This window comes from Megascapheus bottae, chromosome 28, assembly GCF_031878675.1.
Source record: "Megascapheus bottae isolate mThoBot1 chromosome 28, mThoBot2.hap1, whole genome shotgun sequence".
NCBI lineage: Eukaryota > Metazoa > Chordata > Mammalia > Rodentia > Geomyidae > Megascapheus > Megascapheus bottae.
In genome coordinates, this window is record NC_143536.1 from 3351928 (window position 1) to 3379302 (window position 27375).

General features: G+C 55.1%; 2 protein-coding genes across 4 annotated transcripts in view; one reads left to right on the forward strand and one right to left on the reverse strand.

Moving 5' to 3' along the window:
* The first annotated feature begins 259 nt into the window (after positions 1-259).
* On the forward strand, positions 260-2420 carry Il31 (interleukin 31). Its single transcript, XM_090319848.1, has 3 exons — positions 260-325; positions 490-638; positions 1915-2420. The coding sequence occupies exons 1-3, from the start codon at positions 310-312 to the stop codon at positions 2272-2274; spliced, it is 525 nt and encodes a 174-aa protein (XP_090175974.1). The 5' UTR covers positions 260-309; the 3' UTR covers positions 2275-2420.
* An 8199-nt stretch (positions 2421-10619) lies between these two features.
* The window catches only part of Mlxip (MLX interacting protein), a 39578-nt gene continuing 22822 nt past the window's right edge, over positions 10620-27375 (reverse strand). Inside the window, exons 4-17 of one of the 3 annotated variants that reach the window (XM_090319976.1) lie at positions 25236-25325; positions 24758-24799; positions 24409-24580; positions 23718-23807; positions 23140-23228; positions 21688-22339; positions 20662-20783; positions 20353-20533; positions 19270-19391; positions 18805-18897; positions 18607-18734; positions 18364-18487; positions 16968-17097; positions 10620-10899 (exon numbers count right to left, since the gene is read on the reverse strand). In XM_090319976.1, the coding sequence (XP_090176102.1) occupies positions 10889-10899; positions 16968-17097; positions 18364-18487; positions 18607-18734; positions 18805-18897; positions 19270-19391; positions 20353-20533; positions 20662-20783; positions 21688-22339; positions 23140-23228; positions 23718-23807; positions 24409-24580; positions 24758-24799; positions 25236-25325 (2046 nt within the window). In that variant the 3' untranslated portion in view covers positions 10620-10888. Of the gene's footprint in view, positions 10900-15563; positions 16455-16967; positions 17098-18363; positions 18488-18606; positions 18735-18804; positions 18898-19269; positions 19392-20352; positions 20534-20661; positions 20819-21683; positions 22340-23139; positions 23229-23717; positions 23808-24408; positions 24581-24757; positions 24800-25235; positions 25326-27375 lie in introns of those variants that run through there. The other 2 variants (XM_090319977.1, XM_090319975.1) reach the window with 2 other exon arrangements.

The window sequence follows — 27375 nt, forward strand, 5'->3', positions numbered from 1 at the left end:
TGTGCAAGCATGTGTGTGTGTGTATGTGTGTGGTGTGTGTGTGAGAGAGAGAGAGGTTGAGTCAGGCCTCTGCCCGCCCGCGTTGAGGGTAACCTCAGCGTTTCCTTTCAGCCCTGATTTCACCCAGCCTTTGCTTGGCAGAATTTTCAGTGTTTTCTGGAGAAAAGCTGAGCAATGGTTTTGCCGTGGGCGGGACCTGCGTGACCCTCTTCCTCCCGTGGATCCGTTATAGGTGTCTCCTGGCCACCATGGCGTTCGCATCGGGCTCCAGAGGCCACTGGCGAGGCAGGCCCGGCGTGCCCTCTCACCATGCTCTCCACTGCAGGTACCCACCGCCCTGATGACCCGCTCCTCTCTGGCAGGGGCCCTTCTCACCAGAGCGGAAGAGTCTAGAACCTCCCCAGCGGCGGCTTGACTGCGGCTTGCGTGGTTGAAGCTGGGCGGCCAGGGGTCTGATTGATGTGTTCACACGTGGTTTTCTCTCTCCAGGATCCACGAAGCCTGCCCTGGCGCTGCTCTGCTACGTGGCGACGTGGCTGTCCATGCTCGCAAACCCCATCGGCGGACCGTCGTTATGCGATACAAAGATGATCCTGGAGAATTTACAGTTTGGGGTCGGAACCCTTGCAGAACACTATGTGAGTGCTGTCGAGCTTCTGTCCAGCCATTGCTTTCAAATGTCTTCTAGGAGCCGTGGCTCACTTTTCTATTCCTAGCTACTCAGATCTGAGGATTGTGGTTCGAAGCCAGCCCGGGCAGGAAAATCTGTGACTTTTTTTTGGGGGGGGGGTTCATGTGGCTTGAACTCTGAACCTGAGCACTGTCCCTGAGCTCAAGGCTACCACCCTAGCCCTGATGCTTAATTGGAGATAAGAGTCTCACAGACTTTGATACCTGGGTTGGCTTTGAACCTCAGTCCTCAGATCTCAGCCTCTTGAGTAGCTGGGATTACAGTCTATGAGCCATCACACCCAGCAGAACTGTGACTCTTATCTTCAATGACCACCAAAAGTCAAAAGAAGAAGAAGAAGGAGGAGGAGGAGGAGGAGAAGAAGAAAAAGCAGAAGCAGAAGCAGAAGCAGAAGCAGCAGCAGCTCAGGAATAGCACCCAGCCACCAGACCAACACACGCACACATACCCCAAAAGCTCTTTTCAGACTTGAAGCTAGCTGCAGGGCCAGGAAGGGAAGGAGAAGCTTATGAGGCTTGGACTGCCCTGGTGAACCAGATTTGCCAGGCATTTTCTAGTGACTTCTCCTTAGTGGGGCTGCCTGTTGTTCAAGAATTCTGTGCTAGCCACAAGAGCTGATCTGAGCTGCAAATGAAGTCCCAGAAACAACAGGGCTTAACCAGTCTTCTCCTGCGTCTCCAGAGGCAGCAGGTGGTTGTGGGGCGCCAGTGTGAATGAAATCCTCTGCTTTCCCAGGGCCACCTGTAGGCAGGACTCCTCAGGTACCTGCAACTAGACAAACCAAACAGGTGACTGATGGGGCCTTCTCACCCACTGTGGCTTGGCTTGGCTTTTCTACATGCAAAGGCACAGCCAGATGGAGTTTGATGAGGTCCCTCTGCCATTGGGCCAAACCCCAGAGCTGTCAGGCTTTGGGAAGAAAGAGAGGAGATGGGAGACTGGGGGCGGGGGAGAGGGGGTCCTGAGGTCTTTGGTCTGTTTGGGAAACTTTGAGGCACGCAGAAGCCCTCCTCTGTCAGGGTCCCGGGCACCTCAGCAGACTGGGCTGGAGCTGGCCCGGCCACGATGGGCTGGCACCCCTGGAAGTGGGGACAATGCTGAGCAGAGGCTCAGGGGCCATGGCACCCGTGAGATCAGGTGTGGGCCAGGCGGGACGTGAGCTGTTGGCAGCTCTGCTGTGGTCGCCAGCCTGGTGTTTACCATCTCTCCTCCTCTTCCCACAGGAGCTGGATGAGAAGACGGGGCTGCCACAGCACCCGGCGGGGAGACCCGCACTGCCCTGCTTTACCCCCGGCCCACAGGCAGCGAACAACATCTCAGTTCTTCGGGCCTACGTGAAGAAAGTCAAGGAGCTCATCCAGCCAGCCAACCAAACTGCCATGGAAGCAATCCTGAAGCAACTGCAAGACCTCCAGTACGAAGACACGCCCGAGCCACACGTGTCTGAGCCCCTCCATGAGAATTTTGCAAAGAAAATGTTCATCAAGGCTGTTTTCCAAGAGTTCTCAACGTGCGTGAACACATCGTACAGTGCCTTCAAGGCGAGACTGAAAGAGGAGGGCAGACACTGCGTCCACAAGTGACCGCCAGGCCCCGGCTGAGCACCGCGCACGAACGAACCGCGTGAGCACGATCGGTGGTTGTCATGCGTGTTGGGGCTGCTGTGATGTTTTCCTCTTGTACCCGGTATGGACTGCAGGTGGCAGCTGTATTATTTATTGATGTTTATTATGTGGAGTTATTATTGTGTTCCTTACAGGAGCCCTCAGAGTCTATTTAATAAATTATATTGTAATTCTCTCATCATCTGGTTTGGATTTGGTTCGGGGTTGAACTCAAAGGTCTGGAGGAAGCTGGGAGTGTGGCTGAATGGTAGCGTGCTTGCCTAGCATGGATACAGCCCTGGGTTCAGTTCCTCAGTACCACATACACAGAAAATGCTGGAAGTGGTGCTGTGGCTCAAGGGGTAGCGTGCTAGTCTTGAGCAAAAGAAGCTCAGGGACAGTGCCCAGGCCCTGAGTTCAAGTCCCAGGACTGTAAAAAAAAATCAAAGGATGAGAATCCAGGCTATGGGAAGCTGTGCGTGAAGTCGGAGGTGTTTTAGAATAATCTAACGCTTCTGTTACCACAGTGAATCGGCACAAATAAGACTCCCAGAGCCAGGCACGCTGGCACATACCTGTAATCCCAGCACTTTCGAGGCTGTGGCAGGCAGAGCATGAGTTCAACTCAAAATCCCAGAAGCTACAACAATTCCTTAGCTTGCTTTTTTTCCCTCCAGTCCTGGGACTGGAGCTCAGAAACCTGGGTGCTGCCTCTGAGCTCTTTTGCTCATGGCTGGCGTTCTACCACTTGAGCCACAGCTACACTTTTGACTTTTGGGTGATTCATCAGAGAAAAGAATCATGGAATATCCTGGAAAGTAGAAAGACTCTTATTTCCAATTAACCAGGAAAAAGCCAGAAGTAGGGGCCGGGAGTTTGGCCTAGTGAGAGAGTCTTTGCCTAGCATGCAGAAAGACCCGGGTTTGATTCCTTGGTACCACACACATAGAAAAAAGCCAGAAGTGATGCTGTGGCTCAAGTGGTGGAGCGCTAGCCTTGAGAAAGCCCAAGGACAGTGCTCAGGCCCTGCGCTCAAGCCCCAGGACCAGAAAAAAAAAGCTAGAAGTAAAGGCATGCCTCAAAAGGTAGACAACCAGCTTCGAGCAAGAAAAAGTGAGGGCAAAGAATGTGGCTTTCCTTGATACCACATAAAATACAATGAATTTTTTTTTTTTAAAGCAAAGTGGAAATGTGGAGCCTGAGTTCAAACACCAGTATCCACATAAAGCAAATAAAATCCAAAATAAAATCCCAGCTTCTCAGTCACAGAGTGCCATCCTAAGTGTCTCTTGGCCCTGGTGTGGAGAGGCCGATGCAGCAGGGAATTCCCACAAAGCTGTCCCCACCCTTGGATAAAGCGGCTTTGCCGTCGTGTTAGATATTATCAGTGAGGCTCCAGGTTTTCAGGGTTTTGTTTTGTTTTTGTCTGTCTGTTTTTCTGGAGCTAGGATTTGACCTCAGGCCTCTTTAAGTTTGCTGGCTCAGACTGCTACTCTACCACTTGAGCCATGCCTCAAGCCTAGCTTCTCTATATTTTTTTTTTTGCCAGTCCTGGGGCCTGAAGTCAGGGCCTGAGCACTGTCCTGGGGCTTTCTCAAGGCTAGAGCTCTACCGCTTGAACCACAGCACCATTTCTGTCTTTTTCTATGTATGCGGTACTGAGGAATCAAACCCGGGTCTTTGTCCATGCTAGGCAAGCACTCTACCCCTAGGCCACACTCGTGGCCCCTGGCCTGGCTTCCTGTTGGTTATTTTGGAGATAGAACCCAGTGGGGTGACTTTTCTGCTGGGCTGCCTTTAAACCGTGACTCTCCAGCTCTCCGCCTCCTGAGTAGCGGGGATTACAGGTGTGAGCCACAGCACCAGATTTTATTTTATTTTTAATCTTGTTTCGCGAGTGCACTTTGGGGGTGTAAAGCCAAGACCTTGCTCTTTCATTAGGCCCCCCGCCCCCACCCTGCGCGGGATCCACACCTCCACACCTCCAGCCTGCGGCCCCGGCAGCCTTGCACAGACAAAAGCAGAGAGGATGGGAATAAATGCTGCAAGTTAGACAGCAGCACCCGAGGCCTGGCTGCCTGGCTTGGAGGCCTGGAGGGGCTGTCACTGAGTGCAGCGCTCTATTCTAGCACCCAGTGTTCTTACTGATGGACAGACAGACGGAAGGGAGACCCTGGATTCCCCTCTTTTTCCTTGAATCCGTTGTCGCATCCCCAGGTTTTCATTACTGAACACCCGAGCTCGTTCCGTGGGAATTAACACTTTGCTTGCACTGCCCCCCCCCCCCAGCCCGCTCCATAGTAAGCAACAGAAGCTGAAAATGTGGGTGACAGGCTTCCTGCAGCTGGGGCGGAGTGGGGGTGATGATGCAGGTGGACTCGCAATCAATGGCAGGAGGCCGCAGGCAGGCAGGGGTGAGGCTGCAGCTGGCTGAGCCCCGCCTGGGCGCAGCCCGGCCTCCTGCTGATTCTGTGCACTCCCTGCCCCACCAGGCCCCGTGTCCTCCAGGCGTGCCGAGGTGCACATAAGGATGGGCTCGCCTCGCCACGCTTCTCACAAGGTGGCCCGGCCGTGGAGACGCGTCCTGGCCAGCTCGCAGAGCCGCACGACTGCAACGACCATGAGCGGATACCTCGCCCATGGGAAGCGTGGCCCCCTCAGCACCACTGCTCTGTCCATCCTCCCGCTGCCTCTCAGATGCTGGCCTGGGGCTCTGGGGCGTGGAGTGGGGGCCCGGCTCCCCATCCATCACCCCATGAGCACTGGAAGCAGAGCAGGGCCGGCCCCAGGCCTGGTGCTGCCTCTGCCCCCCACCCCCACCCCACCCCAGGTTCTCAGAAACAAAACAAGCTTCAGGGGAGATGGAGGCAATCAAAGCCGACACTGGAAATCACCACACCTGCCACAGAGCCACAGAGCCACGCCAGAGGAAAATCACCCACTGCTGGAGGCAGCGGCGAGAACAGAGCCCACTGTGGGCAGCGCGAGATGAACCCTAATTTATCTGGAATTCAACAGGCAAAATCCCCCAGCTAACCAGAACTTCTCAGCCTGACAATCTACCCAGAGCTAGAAAGAGGCGAGAGACCAGATCTCGGCATTGTGAGGCTTATCATCTTTCCTAGCAAACAACTTTCATGGTATTTAACTTGGGACACACAAAAATCCAAAATAATAACTTTTAAAAAATCAAGCATTTCTAACTCAGAGGAGAGGAAACCCAAATAATCAAGAGTCATAGAGAAGCAAAAATAGTGTGATATCAAGATCTGTGTTTTACAAAGGGAATACTCCAAGGTTAACTAAAAATGTATGCTTGGGCCAGGAACATGGCTGAGTCCCAGCAAAGCCCTGGGTTCAACTCCCTGGTACCCCAGACAGAGAAAAAATAGTACTGTGGCTCAAATGGCAGAGCGCTAGCCTTGAGCAAAAAGTGACCAAGGACAGTGCCCACGTCCTGAGTTCAAGCCCCAGGACTGGCGAAAAAAGAAAAAGAAAAATAAAAAAGTATACTTGCCAGTGGCTCCTATCTGTGATCTTAGCTACTCAGAAGGCTGAGAGCTGAGGAGTGTGCTCCCTGAGACTCTTATCTCCATTCAATACCAACAAAGTGGCAGTGAGAGTGATGAATGCCAGCCGTGAACAAAAAAGCTCAGAGACACTGCTCAAACCCCAGTCCTGGTAGGAGAGAGAGGAGAGAGAGAGAGAGAGAGAGAAATTAAAGTGTAGGATCTCGGGTAAGCCCCGGTGTTCTCAGCCAGCAAGGAAGAAGAAGAAAATGGAACAATATATGTTCTTAATCTGAAGATTAGGAGCTGGGAGAGAAAGTAAAAAGAAAATAGAAGATGCAGTCTAATGAGAGAGAGAGAGAGAGAGAGAGAGAGAGAGAGAGAGAGAGAGAGAGAGAGAGAGAGAGAGAGAGAGAGAGAGAATGAGGGAGGGCGGGAGGCTAAGGAGAGGGGAGGGAAGCTCAGATGTAAAACTAGAAACCGGAGCAGAGGATGTGAAACTGAGCAACCAACGAGTCACCACAGAGCAAACAAGCGGGAGGCCTTGTGTTCTGCTACCCAACCAGCAGACACTTTCCAAGCGATAAGGACCCCAAACCCCCCTCATCACCCCGCCCCGCCCCTGCAAGCAGGCATTGTCCTCTACTGGAGGCTCAGGGAGGCTGCCAGGAAACCTCGGGCCAAGGCTCATCAGGAGTCCCGTTTCCGGGACGGGACGGGACTGGACTGGACGAGCAGGCCCAGCGTCCTGGCCGGGAGAAGCCGCTGGGACATAAGGACCTGGATTTCAGAGCAGAGCAGCAAGACCTGGGTCAATGGCACTTCCCACAGAAAGGGGACCGAGGGCCCCATCTGCATGGCCACCAACCCCACTGCCCAAGCGACGAGAAGCCGGACACGCTGCCATGTATGCATACTGGCATTTTGTTGCCCTTCAAAACTGTGTGGTAAAATGTCCCAAACACAATGTGAGTGAATAAAAGAGCAGGTCACAAAACACTATCCACGGTGAACTGAAAACGTGCACATGTGGGTCTGGGCCACTCAGAGGCCAGAAGGACGGAGGTAAAAAATGAGCCAGACCTCGTCTCAACAAATACCTGCGACATGGCGCCACACCCCTGTAACCCCAGCTCCCCAGGCGGCAGAGGTGGGGGTCAGAGTTCATCTAAATCTATGTCTATGTCTGTATCTCTATCTATATCAATCTATGTATGTGTCTTGAGCCTCAGGGCCTAGGCACTGTCCCTGAGCTCTTTTTGGGCAAGGCTAATTGTTCTACCACTTTGAGCCACTGCTGTACTTCTAGTTGGTTTTCTGGTGGTTAATTGAAGAGTCTCATGAACTTTCCTGCCTAGGCTGGCTTTGAACTGTGATCCTCAAATCTCAGCCTCCTGCGTAGCTGGGATGATGATAGGCGTGAGCCACTGTGCCCGACTCTCCTAAGGTCTCTCTATACACGACCCAGCGCCATCTGTCCTGGTCACAGGGGTACTGTGACCAAACCGCTGGCCTCACTCATCTCGTGAGCCACGCAGACCAGGCTGGATTTATGCTAGGATGGGAAACGCAATTTCACTTTTTTTTTTCCCCCTTCAAATAACAGGGCTTGTATTTCTGTCTTGGATAATTGTCCTGAATAGAGAAAGTCTCAGGACCCCAAGACCCTCAGGCCACCAATCCTCCAGGACCCCCAGGCCGTCAGGCTGGTGCTGGGTAGACATGGCCTGTGTGCAGACATGCTGGTCCAGCCAACCTGAAGGGAGGGTCACAGCCTGGCTGCCCCAGGGGCGGCGGGACTCCCTTTGGCTCCACTTTCTCCTATGGTGACAGGAAAGCCTCTGTTCTCCTTCATGGGGAGAACCCTTCTTAGCTTCTATCTTTTGATGGTAAGTGTGGGTCACTGGCACAGTGTGTGGCACAATGCTTGGCACACAGCTCAAGCCTGGGAAGATGGCTGGGCTCTAGGCACTGACACACCCAGGCCTACAGCGATTACTACGTGGTGGTCGTTGCGTAACGCCGGAGGCCTCCGTGTTCTTATCTCCAGGGTGAGGGTAATGAGAGCCGTGATTTTGGGGCTCCTCCTCCCCCTGGAAGCTAGTGGGTAGATGTGATCAGATCGCAGCTGTGAGCGTGACAGATGAGTGATAAAATGAGACGCAGGGACCTGAGCAGGAGGTGTCTCGTGCTGTGAGTTGCAGAAACAGAGCACGGGTGGGCGGGTGGCGGGGCATCAGAGTCCAAAGCGCTGAAGTAGCAAGGTGGAGGGTGGGCTGGGGGGGGAACATGGGGACACGGGGAAGAATTATGGCTGCCGTTCTGAGCTGAGAACTCTGGAAGATGGGATTTGGAGGAGTGGGGGAAAGAGACAGTAATTCCTAGGCACCTAACTTTCATAAACCCAGCATATTTAGCCCATCAGGAGGAATCGGGTGTGGTGATACATGCCTGTAATCCCGGCCCTCGGGAGGCGGAGGCAGGAAAATAGCAAGTTCCACCGTGAGACCCTGCATCAAAAATGAATTAATTCATGAATTCATCACAGTAGCCCGAGGCTGCTGATTCAAACCATTATTACTCAGGAGCTGAGATCTGAGGGCCCTGGTTCCAAGCCAGTCCAGCAGCAAAGCCTGTGAACATTCTTACCTCCAGTTAGCCACCAGGAAAGCTGGGGTGTGGCTCCAGTGGTAGAAAGGTAACCAGAAGAAAGAGAGGCGAGCAACCCGTACAGGCTCAAGGCTTTATTGGGGGGCAAGCCTGCCAAGTTGCTCCAAGCAGGAATGGAGGCGACAGTAGTGCACAGGTGTGGGGGGATTTGAACCCAGTTTTTGGGGGCGGTCACACGGGGCACATTACGTGGACTGTGGGAATTCAGGGGAGTGGCATGAGAAGACGGTGTTGCGAGGCGAGGATGTTTCGTGGGTACAGGAATTGGGGGCGCGTCTCATTGTCGCATCGGGGAAACAGACATGGAACTGATTTCTGTAAACAGGAAGGGGCGCGGGGGTGGGGAGGGGAGCTGAGCAGTCAGCTCACTCTACACCTCAGGCCCTGGGCACAGAAACCAAACCAACCCAAACCAAAACCAGCAGGAAAGGCCATGCAGAGAAAGCTGGAAGTGGTGCTGTGGCTCGAGGGGTAGAGCTCTAGCGACGGGGCGCAGTGTAAACATGGAATGATGTGTAGGTGCCCTATTTATTTATTCATTCATTTATTTATTTATTGAAGCCCCCGGTGGCCTGCCATGCAGCGTTCAGTGACTTTTTGGTTGGCGGAGGTTTCCAAACATTCCTGTGAGAAGTTGCTGAGTCCAAGAGAGAAGAGCCGTGGATGGAGGATCCATGGAAGGAAAGACGCCATTTTGGGGGTCCTGGCTCAGTGGAGAGGGTTTTATGGCAGGTAAGAGATGTAGGCAGACCTCAGAGCCTGACGTTAACCCCAGAAGTGCCAGAAGAGATACCAGCGTCTGAGGGGTTGAGAGAGAAGGGGGGGGGGAGGGAGGGAGAGCGGTGGACCGGAAATGAGACATCTACAGGGGACAAAAAGATGGAAGGTAGGAGACAAACAAGGGCTTGGGTGCTGTCCACCCGTCCAGAGGGTGGGCAAGCCAGGGTAGGAGGTTGAGCTGCAAAGGAAAAATGAGCCTCCTCCCGGCAAGCACGAGGACCTGTGGAAACGCGGTAATGTGCCCGTGTGACTGTCCCCTAAGACTGTTCAAATTCCCTCACACCTGTCCACTGCTGTCGCCTGCACTCCTGCTTGGAGCAGCTGGGCAGGTCTGCCCCCCAATACAGCCTTGAGCCGCATTGGTCGCTCACCTCTCATTGCTTTTTTTTTTTGAACTCTCAGGGCCTGAGCACTGTCCGTGGACTTTCTCAAGGCTGGAGCTCTACCACTTGAACCACAGCACCACTTCTGGCTTTTTTCTATGTACATGGTACTGAGGCCTGGCAGAAAGGAAAGAAAGAGCAAGAGAGAGAAAAGGAAGGAAGAAAGAGAGTGAGAGAAGAAGAAAGAAAGAAGAGAGAGAGAGAGAGGAAGGGTGGGAGGGAGGGAAGGGAAAGGAAAGGAAAGAAGGGAATGGAAAAGAAGGAACAGAATTTGCTCCCCCTGTCCTACAGCCAAGATCTGGCTGATGTGGCTTAGCCTGTGGCCCCTGGCCAGGCCCCATCACAGGGGTGCCCCCCACCCCTCACCCCACCCCTGCACCCAGGTTAACCCATCTCTCAGGTCCACACATCATACTGGGCTCCTATACTTGCCAACACTAGTTCAAATCCAGCCTTTCAGTCAGTACAGAGCTCTTGAGCAAAGGAGGCTAGAGGAGAGGAGACGCCAGCGCACCGCGCACTGGGCTAGGGTGAGGCAAGGGGGGTGTGGAGACTCCAGTGCACCCCGGCAAGTCAGCCATACTCCACGGGTCTGGAAGCTGGGACCTGAGAGGCGGCACCACTGGAGCTGGGCCAGGGCTGGTGTGTGTGGCGAGTACTGGGCCTTGCCTGGCCTGGCTCAGACCTCAGCCTCACACACAGTGGCAGCCTCGGAACTGCTCATTCGGAGAGGAAAGCGGACTTACCTGACAAAGCCATCCCCTCTGCACCCCCGGAGCAGCAAGAGGAGATGGAGCCATCGCAGGCCCGGCCTCTGCTTTCTCATTGACTGTGACCACGCCAGTGGGAATTTTCCACGACCCACACTGCCCTTTCCTAAGCAATCCTGGAAGTGGTGTTTAAGAAGCACCATCTGCTCTCCTGAATGAAATCCAGTGTCGGAGATTTGCTTACAAACAGCGGAGGTGATGGCCGGGAGTGTGGCCTAGCGGTAGAGCACTTGCCTCGCATGCGTGAGGCCCTGGGCTCGATTCCTCAGGACACATGCAGAGAAAAAGCCGGAAACGGTGCTGTGGCTCAAGTGGTAGAGCGCTCCAGGACAAGGTCTAGGTCCTGAGTTCATTAAGCAAACCAAACCAAACCAAAAATAAAGGTGGGAGCTGAGGATGAGTGAGGATGGGCGCTGGCTCAGCGGGCACGGAGGGCGGCTGGGGGGGGGGGCACGTTACCCTCTGCTTCCTGGTGTGTTCTTTACTTCTGAACTAAAAAGGTAAAAAGTCAAAAGTGTGATCTCAGATCTTCATCTACAAAACAAGAGCTACAGAAAATACAAAGTGTGACCTATGGGCCACAATCCACATCAGGATGAAAGCCTTTTTTTTTTCTTTGCCAGTCCTGGGCTTGAGCTCAGGGCCTGAGCAGTGTCCTTGGACTTTCTCAAGGCTAGAGCTCTACCACTTGAGCCTCCGCAACACTTCCAGCTTTTTGCTATGTATGTGGTACCGAGGAATCGAATCCAGGTCTTCGTACATGCTAGGCAAGCACTCTACCACTAGGCCAAACTCCTGGCCCTGGATGAAAGCCTTTTAAGACCATTTAGAGACAGGTGTTGGGGACTGAGCATGGGGTCAGAGACCTTGGACCTGCACAACTGAGCACACAAGGAAGTAAGTAAGCTGTTCTCATGACTTTGGGCTGTGTCAATTGCTTCTCATTCATTTAACCTATTTGAGAGTTGATCGCTGTTTTGTACGAATGTAACCCATGGCAGTTTCCTGGTTTTAAGAAAAATATTTAAGGTTGGAACTTGAAATAAATGGTGCTACAGTCTTAAGCTCATGGCCTGAGGCTGGAGTCCTCCTGACCCCATCTTTTTCTTGTCTTCTTTTTTTTTTTTTTTTTGCCAGTCCTGGGCTTGAGCTCAGGGCCTGAGCACTGTCCTTGGACTTTCTCAAGGCTAGAGCTCTACCACTTGAGCCTCAGCACCACTTCCGGCTTTTTGCTATATATGTGGTACTGAGGAATCGAACCTGGGTCTTCATGCATGCTAGGCAAGCACTTTAACCACTAGGCCAAACTCCCGGCCCCTTCTTGTCTTCTTTTTGTCTTTTTCTTCTTTTCCTAGTCTTCACCCCCAAAGTCAGGAATCCAGGTTCGCTGCTGGCTGGCTCCAGCAGACAGGGTAGCCCAAGCTGGCCTCAAATAGAGTCCTATTGCCTCTGTTTCTTGAGTGCTGGGAGTGTGTGTGTGTGTGTGTGTGTGCGCGCGTGTGCGCATGCACGCGCGCACACACCAGCCCCAGGGCCTGAGCTCAGGGCCTCGGTGCTGTCCCTGAGCTTTTCTAGCTCTGTAGCACTTAAGCCACAGTTGCACATCTGGCGTTTTGGAGGCTATTGGAGATAAGAGTTTCAGACTTTCCTGCCCAGGCTGGCTTTGAACTGTGATCCTCAGATCTTAGCCTCCCTAGTAGCCAGGGTTACAGGCGTGAGCCGCTGAATGGCACCAGACATAACCAGAGATCATTAAGTTTACAACCCCATTGCTTGCCCGAGTCCAAGCTGAGTAAGACAGAACCTGAGCATGACAGGACAGGACCAGATTGCAGAGGTGAGGTGGGAAGGGGCCAAGAGACAGGGAATGGGCTTTGTCTGGAAAGTCACAAGAACCAAAGTAGAGAGCGCCATGACTGGGGCTGGGCCCGACAGGCACCTGGACGTGTGGCCTGCACTGTAGGATGAGATCTTTGCTCTTCTAATCCGGGGAACCTGGAAGTGACTGGGGTTCTCCTCTATTGAATGGGATGACCCTCCATGTTGTCAACAGAACCCCTAGAATTTGAGCCTGGGCCTCAAAACTCCAGCTTTACCAACTTGAGAACTTCTCAGGGGTGTGTGCCTGTGATGGCTTAAAGTCTGACCCTGAACAGAGCCCCCAGCCCTGCCCCAGCTCCCCCAACCCCTCCAAAATGTCTCCTCTGAATGACCAACATTCCTGGGCTTGCGCTCTGGGCCTCATGCTCACACGGCTTCTATGCGCGTCTGTTCTCCACCTCTGGTGTCACACCTCCAGACCTGCTTTTTGATTATTTTGGAGATGGAGTCTAATGGAATTTTCTGCCCTGGGTGTTTTAAACCATTTCTCCAGATCTCAGCCTTCTGAGCGGCTGGGATGACAGAGCCACCAGGGCCCGGCCTGCCCCCCTTAGCCCCCCGTTCAGTCCAAGTACAACATGGAACTTGGCTGGAGACACTGCAAAGAACCAAGCAAGGCAGAAGCTGCTGGTCAGGGGAGACGGAAGCGACTCAAACCCAAATGAGCCTGAGGGAGTCTCCTCTCCTCCGAGCCCACTTCTTTTTTGTGGATCATGGGGCTTGAACTCTGGGCCTGGGCGCTGTCCCTGAGCTCTTCGGCTCAAGGCTACCACCCTGTCCTTGAGCCAAGCCCCACTTCCCGTTTTCTAGAAGTTAATTGGAGGTAAGAGTCTCTGGTCCTTTTGTGCCTGGGCTGGCTTTGAACCTTGATCCTCGGATCCCAGCCTCCCAGGTAGCTGGGATGACAGGTGGCGGGAGCCACCACCCGGCATGGAGTCCTGCTTGGTGTCCTGAGCCCGGGAAGCGTGGCAGCTTGGGTCCACACACTGCACCCCCGCTCGGCTGCAGCTCAGGTGTGTCCCCACAGGGTCGGGTCCGGTCTGAAAGAGGATGGCGCACTCAGCTTGCCGGTCTTTCCTGCCTGTGACCTGGGCCATTCCAGATCTCACCCTCACTCCGCCCCACCAACAGCCCTGCGCTCAGCTACAAGCTCTGGGCCCAGGCCCCTTGACCATACCATGCTTGGGTACAGAGCTGGGGCTGTGGTCAGCCTTGTGTTTCGGGGCATGGGGACCCCACCTCGTGCTCCTCCTCCAGCCCGCTGCAGGCCAGGCCACACAGCACAGGTGTTCCAAAAAATATCAACTTTTTATTGTGTTGGATGCAAATATAGTTTTTTAAATGCATTGTAGTGTTGGACACAGCTGGTGCACCACGCAGGACCTGGGGCCGGCTGATCCCTCGGCCCCGGCACGCTGTCCCCATAGGGTCCGCGAGCGCACAGGACAGCGGGGTCACACAGCAAGCCGCCCTGCCGCCCCCTCGGCCGAACTTCCTGCCAGGGCAGGGCTGCGGGACCAAGGCTGGACGGGGAACCAGGCTAACTTTGCTAAATAACTGGAAAAGAATTTTACAAAAAATAAAATTCCACACACACAAGCGTGTAAGCGTGCACATGTGCAAACACACACGCAGAGGTCAACATTGACTATGCAAGTTCACAAGTCCTGGCGGGGGAGGGAGGGAGGCGCCGGCCCCACCCCCAGGGCGCAGGGCAGGGCAGGCCCACTTCCCCACAGAGGCCTCAGGGCACCAGGCTGTCCCCCTGGAAGCCTCAGGAGTGAGGTGGTGACAGGTCGCCCCAAACCTGCTCAGGTCACGCGCAGTGCTGTGCTGAGGCCGGCTGATGGCAGAGAGCTGGGGTGTGCAAACCCCAGCTGGGGAGACTCCTGGCCATGGGCCAGCGCCATGCCACCTGTGCCAGCCCTGCCCCACTGTGCCATAAACCCACGCCACCCAGCTGACTCCTGAACTGCTCTAGGGGGGCAGGGATGGACAGTGACTCTGGGCCTCTGCCCCTCCCGTGCTATGAAGAACCACGGCCCCTCCAAAGGCTGACCACAGTCCACGCTCGGGAGCCCTGGGGCAGCCCCACCACCCTGGCTCGGGAAGATTTCACAGAAGCATCTGCAGTTGACAGGCGGCGGCCTCTTTTATCTTTTCTGGTTGGCTTTTTATCTTCTTTTCTGTTTAATTCTCCAGAGGGGACAGGATGGGGTGAAGAGGAGTGTAAACAAACCCAGACCGTGGTAGGGTGAGTGCACAGTGGAGGTTCCTGGCAAAGTAGCCACCTTAGCCGTTCCCAAACGCAGGCCTGCAAGCCCAGGCCACAGACCAAGATTGGGCCCCGCGTGTGGCCACATCCACCAGGCAAGATTCCAGAAGGAGAAGATTCCCAGGGCAAGAGACGACACGCCTGGGGCAGATCCAGCACAGTGGCCTAGCCGCCTGGCGTCAGTGAGCACCAGAGAAATGCACTGCAGCTCATCTTGGAAACAAGCGTGCATCTGAAAGTCAGCCAGGGCACACACACACAGGTGCACACACACACACACACACACACACACACTCTCTCTCTCTCTCATTCTCTCTCTCTCAGGCTCATACAATCCAATCGCCTTAAATATCCAAGGAACAGAATGGTGAAAAACTCAGCAAGTAGGAGAGGTAGGCCAAAAGAAGCACGAGGCCAATTTTCCATCCGTGATTTTAACGCACACTTCCATCGGGGCAGGAGGAAGCTGGGGGTCAGAAGGCGAGGGAGGCGGCACAGCAGCTCGCATCTCCTCTTCCCTCTGACCCGGGGCCTCCGCCATCCGCAGCAGGGAAGGGGGGTCCTCTCGCGTCTCAGTGTAAGTCCAAGGACCAGCCCGCGCCTCAGGCGCACCCCTCAGCCCGTAAACACATTTGGGGGGTGGCTGAGGGGCACCGTCCACTCCCCCAGACAAGGCAGAGATGCGGACAAGGGAGCAGGCAAGGTCAAGGGCAATGCAGACCTCGGCGCCGGGGCCAAGAACCAGATCCACGGGCAGCCCACCCCGCGGCTCCCGCCACCTTGGGGCACTACAGGCAGACAAGGGCCAGGGGCAGGGAGGAGAGGGGCAGGGAGGTGGGGGCAGGGAGGTGGGGGCAGGGAGGCAGTGCGCAAAGCCTGCTAGTTGGGAGAGCAGGACAGGTAATCACTTCCTTCTGGGTGGGGCAGTGCCCTGGGCTGGGCTCCCTGAGTGCTGGACAGTGCCTGCGACAGGCAGGGGCAGCAGATGCAAGGGGAGTCACACGTGCCCCCTCCAGTACTTTCCAACACAACACACAGTAGGACAGGGCCACTGTGGAAGCCCGACACACCCAGGGGCCCCGGCCCTGCGATGCTTCACCGCCTGAGACTATGCTGACCCTCGGCAGGCAGCCTGCCTGTCACCTGCTGTCACGCTCGTCCTCCCAACTCAGGACAGACTTGGAGCAGGTGACATCTTTGGTCAGAGGACTGTTCTGGAGTGGGAGTTCTCCACGGAACATCAGGTTAAGATGACCCGGTGGGGCGGCATGTGGGACCTTCCGGATACTAGCAGGGTGACACGGCGCCCCTGCAGGGCGGGAGGCTGCACAGTGCCAGGTAGAACTAAGGCACCAGAAGGGTTTTGAGCCGCTGCCACTGCCACGGGCCACCACTATGCATGCCTGTGCTGCCGCCCCACGGGGGGGCCTGGGGCCATCAAAGTGGTGCACAAGGCCCCTCTCCCTCAGCCGGCCCAGGAGGACAGGAGGGCAGGATGGGAGAAGACCAGGCAGTCCCGCAGGAGCTTGGAAGGACCTGGATGTCACTGTCCTCTCCTGTTCTATCCGCTCCCCTCGCTGGCTGGGGGCTGCCAAGTGGACTGATTGGGAAGGGATCTGGGCTGCCCCAAGGGTAAAGAAAGGGAGGCTGGCAGCTGAGGCTGCGGGGGGGGGGGGGGGGCTGGCAGGGTTCCCAGCATGCTGCTGCTGTGAGCGGGACACCGCCCTGTGCCACCGAGGCTGCATCAGGAGAGGCAGGGTGGGCTAAGCCTGGGACTCGCCCGATCTCTTGCCAATGCGCGTGACAGCCTCCGAGGCCTCCCCCGGCAGCTGGGCCGGGTTGGTGAGGACGGAGGTGGAGGTGCTCAGCTGCCGGAGGGTACGCAGGATCACTGCAAACACGGTGGGGCTCGCGTCACACTCGAGCCCCTCACACCGGCCCCGCGGGACGCTGCGAGGGGCCCGAACCCTTCCCGCTGCCATTTTAATGTGACGCTCCTCAACCTCCAGACATGCGCACAGCTTTGTTACAAGAATTCCGGAGCTGGAGATCTGAGGATGGTGGCTCAAAAAGTCCATGAGACTTATCTCCAATGAACCAGAGTTCAAGCCCTATGACCGACCCTCCTCCCCCACCAGGAAAAACAGAGAGGTTAACAAGAAAATACATGGAAGGACCAGAAAGGGCCTGGCAAATAGGAGGTGTTCATGAAGTAAGTGCTGCCCTTCTCAGACTGGCAGGGCAGTAGGTGCTCCGAGCCCTGCCCAGGCTCCTGTCCACCTCTGGCTCTGCCCTGCATCCACCCCACAGAATGTGGCCCTCGAGCTCTGCCTCCAGCCAAGGGCCTCCCTGCCTGCCTGCCTCCTTCCCTCCCTTTCCCCTTCCGGACGAGGGTTGCACCCACTTGGTCTGAGCACTGGCAGGGAGCAGTGCTGGTCCAGCCAGGCCAGCGCCGTCTGATGCAACTCCTCCAGGCTGCTGGTGGACACCATCCCCTCGAAGGACTCAAACAGCGGCTTGATGATGCTGCTGAACTGCAGGCGCACGTTAAGAAAAAGGTGTGTGGAGGCCGGGAGTTTGGCCTAGTGGTAGAGTGCTTACCCAGCATGCATGAAGACCCGGGTCCGATTCCTTGGTACCACATACATAGAAAAAAGTCGGAAGTGGTGCTGAGGCTCAAGTGGTAGAGCTCTAGCCTTGAGAAAGTCCAAGGACAGCGCTCAGGCCCTGAGCTCAAGCCTAGGACTGGCACCAAAAAAAAGGTGTGGAGCTCTAAGATCACCGCCCCCTCGCCCACAGCTGGGTCTCCCTCTGGCAGGTGAGGAATGCCCGCAGAAAACTGGCCAGTGAAGGAGGGCCAGTCTGTCCACCTGGGTGGCTGGAGGATTTGCCCTCACCACAGCTGAGGGTGGTGCAGGAAGAAAGATGCCGGAACCTAAGTTTCTCAGCCTGGAAGGGGCTGCAAGATGGCACTCGTCTTGTTGCCCAAGCCGTGCCAGCTTCTCGGCAGAACCCTCACAGCACCTCACGTGGGTGCTGGTGCAGACACGGCGTGTGTCCTGTGGGCCCCAGCTCAGCCTCGCAAGGCAATTACCAAATAGGGAGTGATCCAGTCCAGACGCCACGTTCCATCAGTGACAGGAAACAGCAGCAGGGCCCAGAGTGAGCCGGGAGCACAGCCGGGCTGGGAGCCTGCTCTGTGAGGACTGCCTGGCTATCACATGGGCAACACTGCAGTCCCGGTGAACACCAGAAAGAAAAAACCAAAACCTTCCTGCGGAGGCATCAAAACCAAATGGCACTGAGTCTGAGGAACCTGGCTTCAAATCCTGCCTCTAGCTGGGCATGGCGCCACCGGTGGCTCACAGCTACTGAAGAGCCCACAGTAGGAGTTCGAGGCCAAGCCTAGGGCCTCAAGACCAGTTTGAGGAAGAACACAGAAACAAAAACAGCAACAAAAAGCACTTTTCAAAACCAAATCCAGCTGCTGACACTCTGCTCCGTGGTGTGTGTCTTGCTGTCCTCCTCTGCGGCAGGGGCAGAGCTGGCTGCGGATGGGGCTTATGGATGGTCGGCGCCCCTCCTCCTCAGCTTGCTGCCTCTGCGGGTGGCTCCGGTATCCCCTTAGCTTCTCAAGGATCTGGAGCACAGTCTAGAATGGCCCCTAGCCTTCCTATAAGGGACCCTGGAATGTGTCACCCACAGCATCCTGCCTCACAGGGACTGAACTCATGGCAACCACTGTCTGCCATTTCCTCTCACTGCCTAGGGGAGGGAAGAGCAAAGACACCCAAAGATACAATCCAGAACTTCCAATTCTGCAGCGTCCGGCTCTTCACGTATTCATCGAACATGTCTCTCATGTGATCAAACTGGCGCCGGGCGACTGGGACTCCTGTGGCGGGGAGCAGCTGCTGGCAGGAGCTGGAACAAGAGGGGGGCGGCATTGGAGGCACTGGAGTAGGAGGAGAGGCAGCTGAGTGCCACCACCACCACCACCAAGGCCACCAACAGGCTGCCTGGAAGGAGCAGCAGGGCCTCACATGATGGCGGCGTTGAGCTCCTCGATCTCCTCCCGGAGCCGGCGGGCCTCTTCCTGCATCTGGCTGCGCTCCTGCTGCAGCTTGGTGATGTGCTCCACAGTCTTCTGCAGGATGGTGGCGCGGGTGGTCTGCGGGGGGAGGGGGCGCGTCAGAGGGGCCCTCCCCCCGGGCCAGCCCGGCCCCCGGTGCGGGCCTCACCAGCTTGGAGTTGTTGCTGATCAGGGTGTTGAGGGTGTTGAAGCCCATCTTGATGTTGAAGCGCCTTTTCTGTTCCGCTGAGATGTGCTTCATCTGTGGAGGAGCAGGTCACCAGGACGCGAGCCGGGATGCGAGCGCCCACCTGCCTCACCCCATCTCTCACAGCCCGCGAGAAGTGGCCAGTGGCAGAGGGGCCCGGGACTGAGACAGGACAGGGATGGCGGCCTGGGGGGCACCCTGTGGTCCACCTCACTTCAATCCAGAGCTCTCAGTGCCCACTCCCTCCCGCAGCTGGTGAAGGCAAGAGCCAAGCCCCCCCCCCCCCAGCCCTATTGGGGGTGGGGAACAATGGCTGCAGCCAATTGGCCTTCAGTGCTTCTGGGGCCACTCCAGCGGGGCTCAAAGGACTCAAACCAGCCAGACCTGCGGCTCTCCTGAGCTCACAAGGGAGAGACAGCATCATACCTTTAGTGCAGCCATATTTTTGGGGTCTGTAGATTTCCCTGAGCAGTTCTGGGGAGACTGAGGACTGGGGCTTTGTTCTGAAGCACATGGAGAGGCCTGCCCTGAGTTTGGGCAGTCTTGACCTGAGAAAAATAGACTCTTCTCAGGCCAGAGCCAAGCAAGACGCCAGGCCACCCCACCCGCAGTCCTCACAGACAAAGGGAGGCCTGCAAAGCCCTCCAGTTTTAGAAGACTTTTTTTTTTTGGCTGTGGGGTTTGAACTCTGGGCCTGGGTGCTGTCCCTGAGCTCTTCAGCTCAAGGCTACTGCCTTACCCCTTGAGCCACAGCACCACTTCAGATTTTCTGGTGGTTAATTAGAGGTAAGAGTCTCATGTTCTTTTTTTTTTTTTTTTTTTCCTTTTCTTTTTATTGTCAATCCTGGGGCTTGAACTCAGGGCCTGAGCACTGTCCTTGGACTTTCTCCAGGCTAGAGCTCTACCACTTGAGCCTCAGCACCACTTCCAGCTTTTTTCAATGTATGTGATACCGAGGAACCGAACCCGGGTCTTTGTGCATGCTAGGCAAGCACTTTAACCACTAGGCCAAACTCCCGGCCTTTCATGTTCTTCAGTGCCCAGGCTGGCTTTGAACTAAGATCCTCAGATCTCAGCCTCCTTGAGTAGCGAGGATTACAGGAGTGAGTCACCACACCTGGCTTAGAAGATTATTTTAACCTCCCCGTGGTTAGGAAAAACTGGAAAAAATCTTGCCTACATCCCAAAAGGGTTTCCCCTCAAGTTAGGCATGAGGCAGGAATCTGATCCAGTCGCTGGCCCCAATCCCAGATGGTGAGCTGATTATCAGCACAGGACTGGGACCACAGACCCGCCCACTAAAAACCCACCTGTAAGGCGTTAGTTCTTACCCTGTATGTTCAGTGGGATCTGGTTTTTTTCTTTCAGTTCTGGCCACATGTGGTTTCATATATGTTCATACTTTTACCCACTCCTAAATGTTCAATCACCTGCCTGTGACCAACGCCGTGTTGAAACCCTGTGCTATCCCAGCCCAGGTCCTCACCGCCACCCGGAGGGGACACTCACTGGGTCCTGGGGCAGGGACCTGGGGACTGTCCCCGTGTGGCAGGGCTTGCTCGCCCTTCACCCCCGAGTCCTGTGCTGTGCCTGTGGAGAAGAGGTGCGAGCCGGGAGCGGGGCGGCTTCTTGTGCTGTGGCTGAGGTCTGTCACAAGGATGCTGCTGTGGAACTCTGGGACACCAGGGGCCTGGGGGACACAGGACAGAGGTCATCATGCCCTAGTGCAGAGCAGAGCAGGAACACAGAGTGAGGAGCCCCCAGACCCAGGCCTCAGGGGTTCAAGGCCACTGCAGGCAGGCCCAGGACCCTCCTCACCCTGGCGATGGCAGCAGGCGCGATGACGACGCTGGACTGGGCCACCGTGGAGGCCAGCATCCCCTCTCTCTTCAGAGGGCCTGATGTCATGATCACTGCTTGTGGTTGGCCTGAAAAGGTGGCTGCCGGGACGAGAAGGGGAGGGCAGGGACCTGGGCTGGGAGACTCAGCTGAGCTGACAGCCCAGGCCTCTCTGCTGCCCAGAAAATGGACACTAAGTACCAGGGGATCTAGCATGTTTTTGTGGCTCCTCTTTGAAGAGGACATTCTAGACACTGCAAAGAAACGCCCCAAACCAGTTTTCTTTCTTTTTTTTTTTAAAGTTAGTATGGCTATTTGGCAAAAATCACACGCTTTTGAATTTTAAAACATACATCCTACTTTATAACATACAGAAATTACACGTTTCTAGTAGCTGTTAGCCAAACTATTTGATAGCTTGTTTTGGTAATTTGTTAAGAGAAAAAAGGAAAAACCATTTGTTTTGGTCAGTTATGGGGCCTGAATTTGGGCCCGGGTGCTGGCCCCGAGCTTTTTCACCTAAGGTTAGTGCCCTACCACTTTGTGTCACAGTGTCACTTTTGGTTTTCTAGTAGTTAATTGGAGTCTCACTGACTCTCCTGACCAGGCTGGCTTTGAACCTTGATCTTCAGACCTTAGCCTCTCGAGTAGCTAGGATTACAGGCCCTGAGCCACCAGGCCTGGTTCTTTTTTTTTTTTTTTTTTTGCCTGGGCACTGTCCTTCACGCTTTTTGTTCAAGGCTAGTGCTCTGCCATTTGAGCCACAGCGCCACCTCTGGCTTTTTCTGTGTATGTGGTACTGAGGACTTGAACCCAGGGTTTCATGCATGCTAGGCAAGCACTCTACCACTAGGCTATGCTCCCAGCCCCAAAACTACGCAATTTAAAACCGTGTTTTGAAGACTACAAAGTAGAATGAACTGTACACGTATGTTGTCAGTGTTACATGCGGGGATCATGTTTGAAGCCTTTGGGAGAGGGAAATTCCCCCGGGGTTCAACTCACCTGGGGTGAGGTGAGCATTCTTCAACACCAAGGACACAGGCTCAGGTTTGTGGGCAGGCACTATTTTAGGGGGCTGCTTGGGCCTCCCTCCAGTCAAGGATACAGGCTTGGGATGAACAAAGGTTAACAGAGGTTGAGGGGAGCCAGCAGCAGGTGGCTGGGGGGCAGGGGACAGTGCCAGGCCACAGGGAGACGGTGAGGGGATCGGGTGGCAGGGAGCGATGACGAGGCCCTGGGTCTGGCTGAAGGAGGTGGCAGAGGCGTCGTGGGTCAGGGTGGTAGAGGCCGTGTAAGTGATGACTGGGGGAGATCGGCTGACTCCAACAAACTTCTGTGGCTGCAGGAAGGTGGGTGTAGCTGGGGGGTGGTTTAGGGCAGAGGCAGGAGGAGGGACCAAGGGTAAGGGAGGGGGGGCCGGGGCCGGGCTTGGGGGGAGTAGGGGCACGGTAAAGACGGGGAGGAAGGGTTGTGGGACACTGAGTGGCGGCTCAGAAGGCCCAAAGTCTGTGGACTGGATAAAGGGGTCCTGGGTCTGGGGAGGGCGTTCGCAGCCCTGCCCATCTGAGGCATCCAAGGAAGGGGCTGTGGAGGGTCCGATGAGGCTGTCGGGAAGGCTGACGGTGGGCAAAGCGGTGGCTGACAGGACACTCTCCTGAGAACGGATGAGAAGCCGGGGTCAGTTCTGATCAGCCAACTCACTTTCACTGACTGCCCCACAAGCCACACATCTCAACTGTGAATGCAGGATGCAGGGACAAAGTGGCAGAAGTACCAGCTCCCGCGCCAGGTGTTACTGGGCTGGGAAATGGACCTGTGTTCCCTGAGCGTCGTCAGCCTTGCTTCCATTCGGAACTAGAGGACGGTGCAGAGCTCAGGAAAGCCCTGGCTCTGCCTGCTGGACAGCAGCCTGGAGATATCTGATTTGGAGACTCCTCTAAAGGTCTTCCATAGTCCCTGCCATCTCCCGTTACCCAGCAGAGGCAGCCTAGACCGCAGCTGCTCGGGAATTTCCTTCAGAATGGCTCAGGTGTCAGCCTCTGGTCAGACCAGGGGAAAAGCTACGAGGAATCAACCGTGCAGATCTCAGACTGACTTCAGAACAAATTCTTCCCAAGCCAGGTGGAAGAAGGTGGTGCTGGGTTACTGGTGGCTAACCTGATACAGGTACCAGGCTGAGATCTCCCTGGGGTCCAAAAGCCCGTGCCTCAGGCCCCTTGCTCTGCAGTGTTAGCACCTGTAACCAACTGTGGTTGCTCAGAAGTAGAAGCATCCAGAACTTTGGTTTTCAAGGCTGAACTTCTTTGCACATTATTCATGCCTTTAGCTCTGGGCCTGGCAACCCCTGGCATGTGGCTTGTGAGGGCAGTGTTATTTCATGAATGGGGCTATGGCTGCCAACTTTGATGAGAGCCCTGTGCCTGCCGCCCCTGCCGTTTCTCCAGCTTCCTCTACCTGAGCAGGTGGGCTGTTGGGATCTGGTGCAGAAGTTGAGGGGGGGGCAGACAACGTGGAGCCAAAGATGCGGCTGGAAGAGAAGAGGTCTGGAAAACAAACAAAAAAACAAACAAACAAACATGGAGGGTCTGATAAGTTCCATGAACTACCATTCCCAGAATGAAGATCCAAATAAATGGAGACCGAAGCCCCCTCCCCATGCGATGTCAAGGCCACAGGGTTCCCCTAGAGGCAGTGTTTTCCACAGAGATGCCTGATGGCTCTGAATCACTCCAGGCAGGCCAAGGTGGCTGTGTTCTAGCGCCCTCTGCTGCTTAGAGCGAGAGCTGCTCCAGCACCAGGCAGCCAGGCGCCTGAGAAAAGCCACCTGAGTTGAGACTGCCCACTTCCTCCCAGAGAGAACACGCCCAGAATCTCCCAGGCTTGGCTGTTACGACAAAAAAGTTCCATGTTTTGAAAAATTCTAAGCCAGCCCACACACCCATCTGAACTGTCTTCTCTCTGAAAGGGGAGCCCAACCTGCTCTGGCCTGGGGAAGGAAATGCAGGCACCGCACTGCCCCTGGCTTGTCTCACCCTGGAACGGCTCAAAGGTGTCCATGAAATCCAGGTTGGGCTGCAGGGGGATGAGTCCTGGCTGGATCATGTCCGCATTCCCCAGATGCGCTGCAAGAACCAGACAGGAGGTGAGCTGGGGGAATGGGTGAGCACGGCCTCGCGCACTGTCTGGGTCTCCCAACAACTGTGGGCAGCTAGTGGGGATCCTGCATTCTTAGGGCTCATTGTCTTCTCTAGTCTCAGAAGGCAGGAAGGGGAGTTTTCCTCAGGTTGAACAGTGGGGATGGACACCCCGGAAGCGAAGCGGAGACCAGCCCTGGCTTTCTCCCTATCCTTACTGGTCTGCAGGCTTTTCCTCGGGAGCTGAGGGCTGACAGCTTCCAGAATGACTGCTCCACATTATATGGTCCTGCAACCTAGGCCTAGGCACTGGGCCATGTCCCACACTAAGGGACAGTGTCAGAGCGTGGAACTAGCTCAGTCCAGACCCCTGCCACTGTCTTCTCACAGTGGTGCCAGGGAACTGTAGCCGCCTGAGAGAGCCCACTTTGCTCCTCTCTGCTCTGGGGAAGTGGCCCTCGGACAAGACAGGAAAATCTGCTCCTCTTCTCCGCTTAGCGTGACAAGCGACGCACAGCTCAGTGATGGCTCTGAGGCACAGCGTGGCCCACAGGAGCCTGCCAGGGAAGGGGCTGGCCCGGGAAGTTACCGATTTCCCGTGGGTTGGGCCAGGCCACAGGCTGGTGAGACGACAGCGTGGAGAAGAGGGTGTCACTGAATTCTGACATGAGCATGTCTGTGTCCAGAAGTGGATCCTCCTCCATGGGGACCGGGGTCTTCCAGCCATCCCCACGTTTGTGCCAATACAACACGTCATCATCCTGCCACCGAGAGAGGAGCGAGGGTCAAAGGGCAGCGCCGGGACCAGCGGTGGACACGGGGCAGCAGCTCCACCAGCCCTCGGCGACGCCTGCCTCCTTTCCGAGCAAGGAGGGCACTGGTTCCAGCTCTGCCTCTGGAGTCTGTGGCGCCTCACTGCAGGCTCAGGGCTCACTCACCTGGGCCAGGCTGGAGAGGTCCTCATCTTTGTGCTGCTGTAGCTGTGGGCAGAGGAAGCAGGCCCAGGCGGTCACCCACCGAGTGCTCTGGAAAGGGAGGGCCCCACCTTGCCTCCCTGCACATCCGTGATCTCTCTGGAAGAACCCAGGCCCAACGTATCCAGGAAATAGGCGGGGAGATAGACCCAGGACGAGGGGACAAAGAAGATTCTCGTTCAGGGTCTAGGGGGAGAGCCTGTTCACAGATGGGGAAACCGAACCCCGGTCCCCGCAGGCCTATGGGACGCTGTGGGTGCAGGTCGGCCAGCACCCTACGTGGCCTGTTCCTCCTCTCTAGGAGTCACCAGCCATACCCTTCTTTTTCTTTTTTGCTGGTCCTGGGACTTGAACTCTGGGCCTGGGCACTGCCCCTGAGCTTCTTGTGCTCAAGGCTAGTGCTCTTCCACATGAGCCACAGTGCCACTTCCAGCTTTCATACCCTTTTCTTGAAGTAGGTTCTCCACTTGTGGTACTCCCAGATCACGATCTCAATGCGGCTTTTCCAGTACTTGCCCTCGGTGGTGATGGCCTGGAAGCAGGAAGCCGGAATGGATACCGGTGGACTGCAGGATACTTGAAGTGGCCTCGGGAGACTGAGCTACTCTGGAATGCCCCGTGCCTCCCCCTCCCAGCTTCCCTTCTCTGCTGGGCTGTGTTTTTAAGACCCAGGACATTCAAGGGGGGCTCTGTGCCCCAGGTCCTGAGGCTCCCACACTGGGGACCAGAGGCAGTCCGAGAATGCCCAGGTAGGAGAGGTGAGAGAGCAAATGAGGAAACAGGCAGTCTACAAATACTCCTGTCAGGTAGAACCTCTGTCACTGTCCTCAGAGTGAAGATGAGAGGACAGAAATGTCAGGCAGAGCATTGAATCCCCCACCTGTAACACAGGATGGACCCTTCCCCAGCAGCCGTGACACAGCGCCTACCCTGCCCTCAGACCTTAGGCCTCATGCCACCTGCAATCACTCGGTCATGAGTCTGAAGTAATAGAAGATATTGACAAATAAACGAGCAAACAGGATTTCAAAGGTGGACGTCAGGAGCTCATGTAATCCAGCTGCTTGAGAGGCTGAGAGAAGCAGGCTCCCAGTGTGAGGTCAGCCCAGGCAGGTCTGTGAGACTCCATATCAGCAGAAGGAGCTGGGCCTACCATCCCAGCTCTGATAGGAAGTGAAAACTAGAGGATTATAGTCCAGGCATACGCCACGGGAAAGAAGCAAGACCCAGTCTTGTAAGTTCAAGGCCAGCCTGGGCTATATAACAAGACCCTGTCTCCATTTGAAAAAAAAAAAAATCAGGGGCCGGGAGTTTGGCCTATTGGTTAAAGTGCTTGTCTAGCATGCACGAAGACCTGGGTTCGATTCCTTGGTACCACATACATAGAAAAAAGCTGGAAGTGGTGCTGAGGCTCAAGTGGTAGAGCTCTAGCCTTGAGAAAGTCCAAGGACAGTGCTCAGGCCCTGAGCTCAAGCCCAGGACTGGCAAAAAAAAAAAAAAAATCACACCACGTAGATTACATATATTTACATAATCAGGCATACATATAAAATACTGCCAAGTAGCCAGGTATGGAGACAAACAACTGTAAACTCAGCACTCAGGAGGCAGGGCAGTTGGATTTCAAGTTGGAAGGCCAGCTTGAGTCCATAGTAAGACCTTATCTCAAGAAAACTCCCTATCAAAAAAGAATAAACCTTAAAATACACACACACACACACACACGATTGCAAGATTATCATCATACTGAATATTTTCAATTCCAGAAAACATCAGAGTTTCAGAACTCTCTTACTATGTTACTTAAAATTTGTTTTTTTGTTGCTCTTTTTTTTTTTCGGGGGGGCAGGGGAGCAGCTGGAAATGTGGCCCTGGGTTCGATTCCTCACTACCACAAACACAGAAAAAGCCAGAAGCAGTACCCAGGCCCCAAGTTCAATCCCCAGGACTGGCAAAAGAAAAAGACAAGTTTTTGTCTTTATCACAACAGTAAGACATGCTTAGGTAAAATTAACCCAGTGCAGAAGTCAGGCCAGCAGCTTTTATATGAAAGTGTGAGACCCCTTCTCACCCAATGGCTGGGCGCAGTGGCACACGCCTGTCATCCCCAGCAACACAGGAAGCACACGGAGGAGGAGCAGAGCCTGGGCTGGCTCAGGCAGAAAAAGCAAGACCCTACCGAAACGATAACCAACACGCAAAGGGTTGGGAAGGTGTCTCAAGGTACAGAACACCTGTCCAGTAAGTGCAGGGCTCTGAAAAGTGACACACCAAAATAAATAAACAAGACAGATAAGTAATGCAGTTACTGTGCAACTAGTTTCTTAAAAAACTATCTTTCAATGATGGGAAATGATTCAGGGGTTGAATTTGTGCCTAGCATGTGAACGGCCCTGGCTTCATCCCTAAACTACAAGGGAGGGAAGGAGGGAGGAGAGGGAGGAAAGAAGGGAAAAGGAAAGGAAAGGAAAGGAACAGAATTCTTGCCATTCGGGAGGCTGAGGTCAGTAGTGTTGTGGTTCCAGATCAGCCTGGGCAAAAAGTAAGATCCCATCTCAAAAATAACCAGAGCAGGCCGGGAG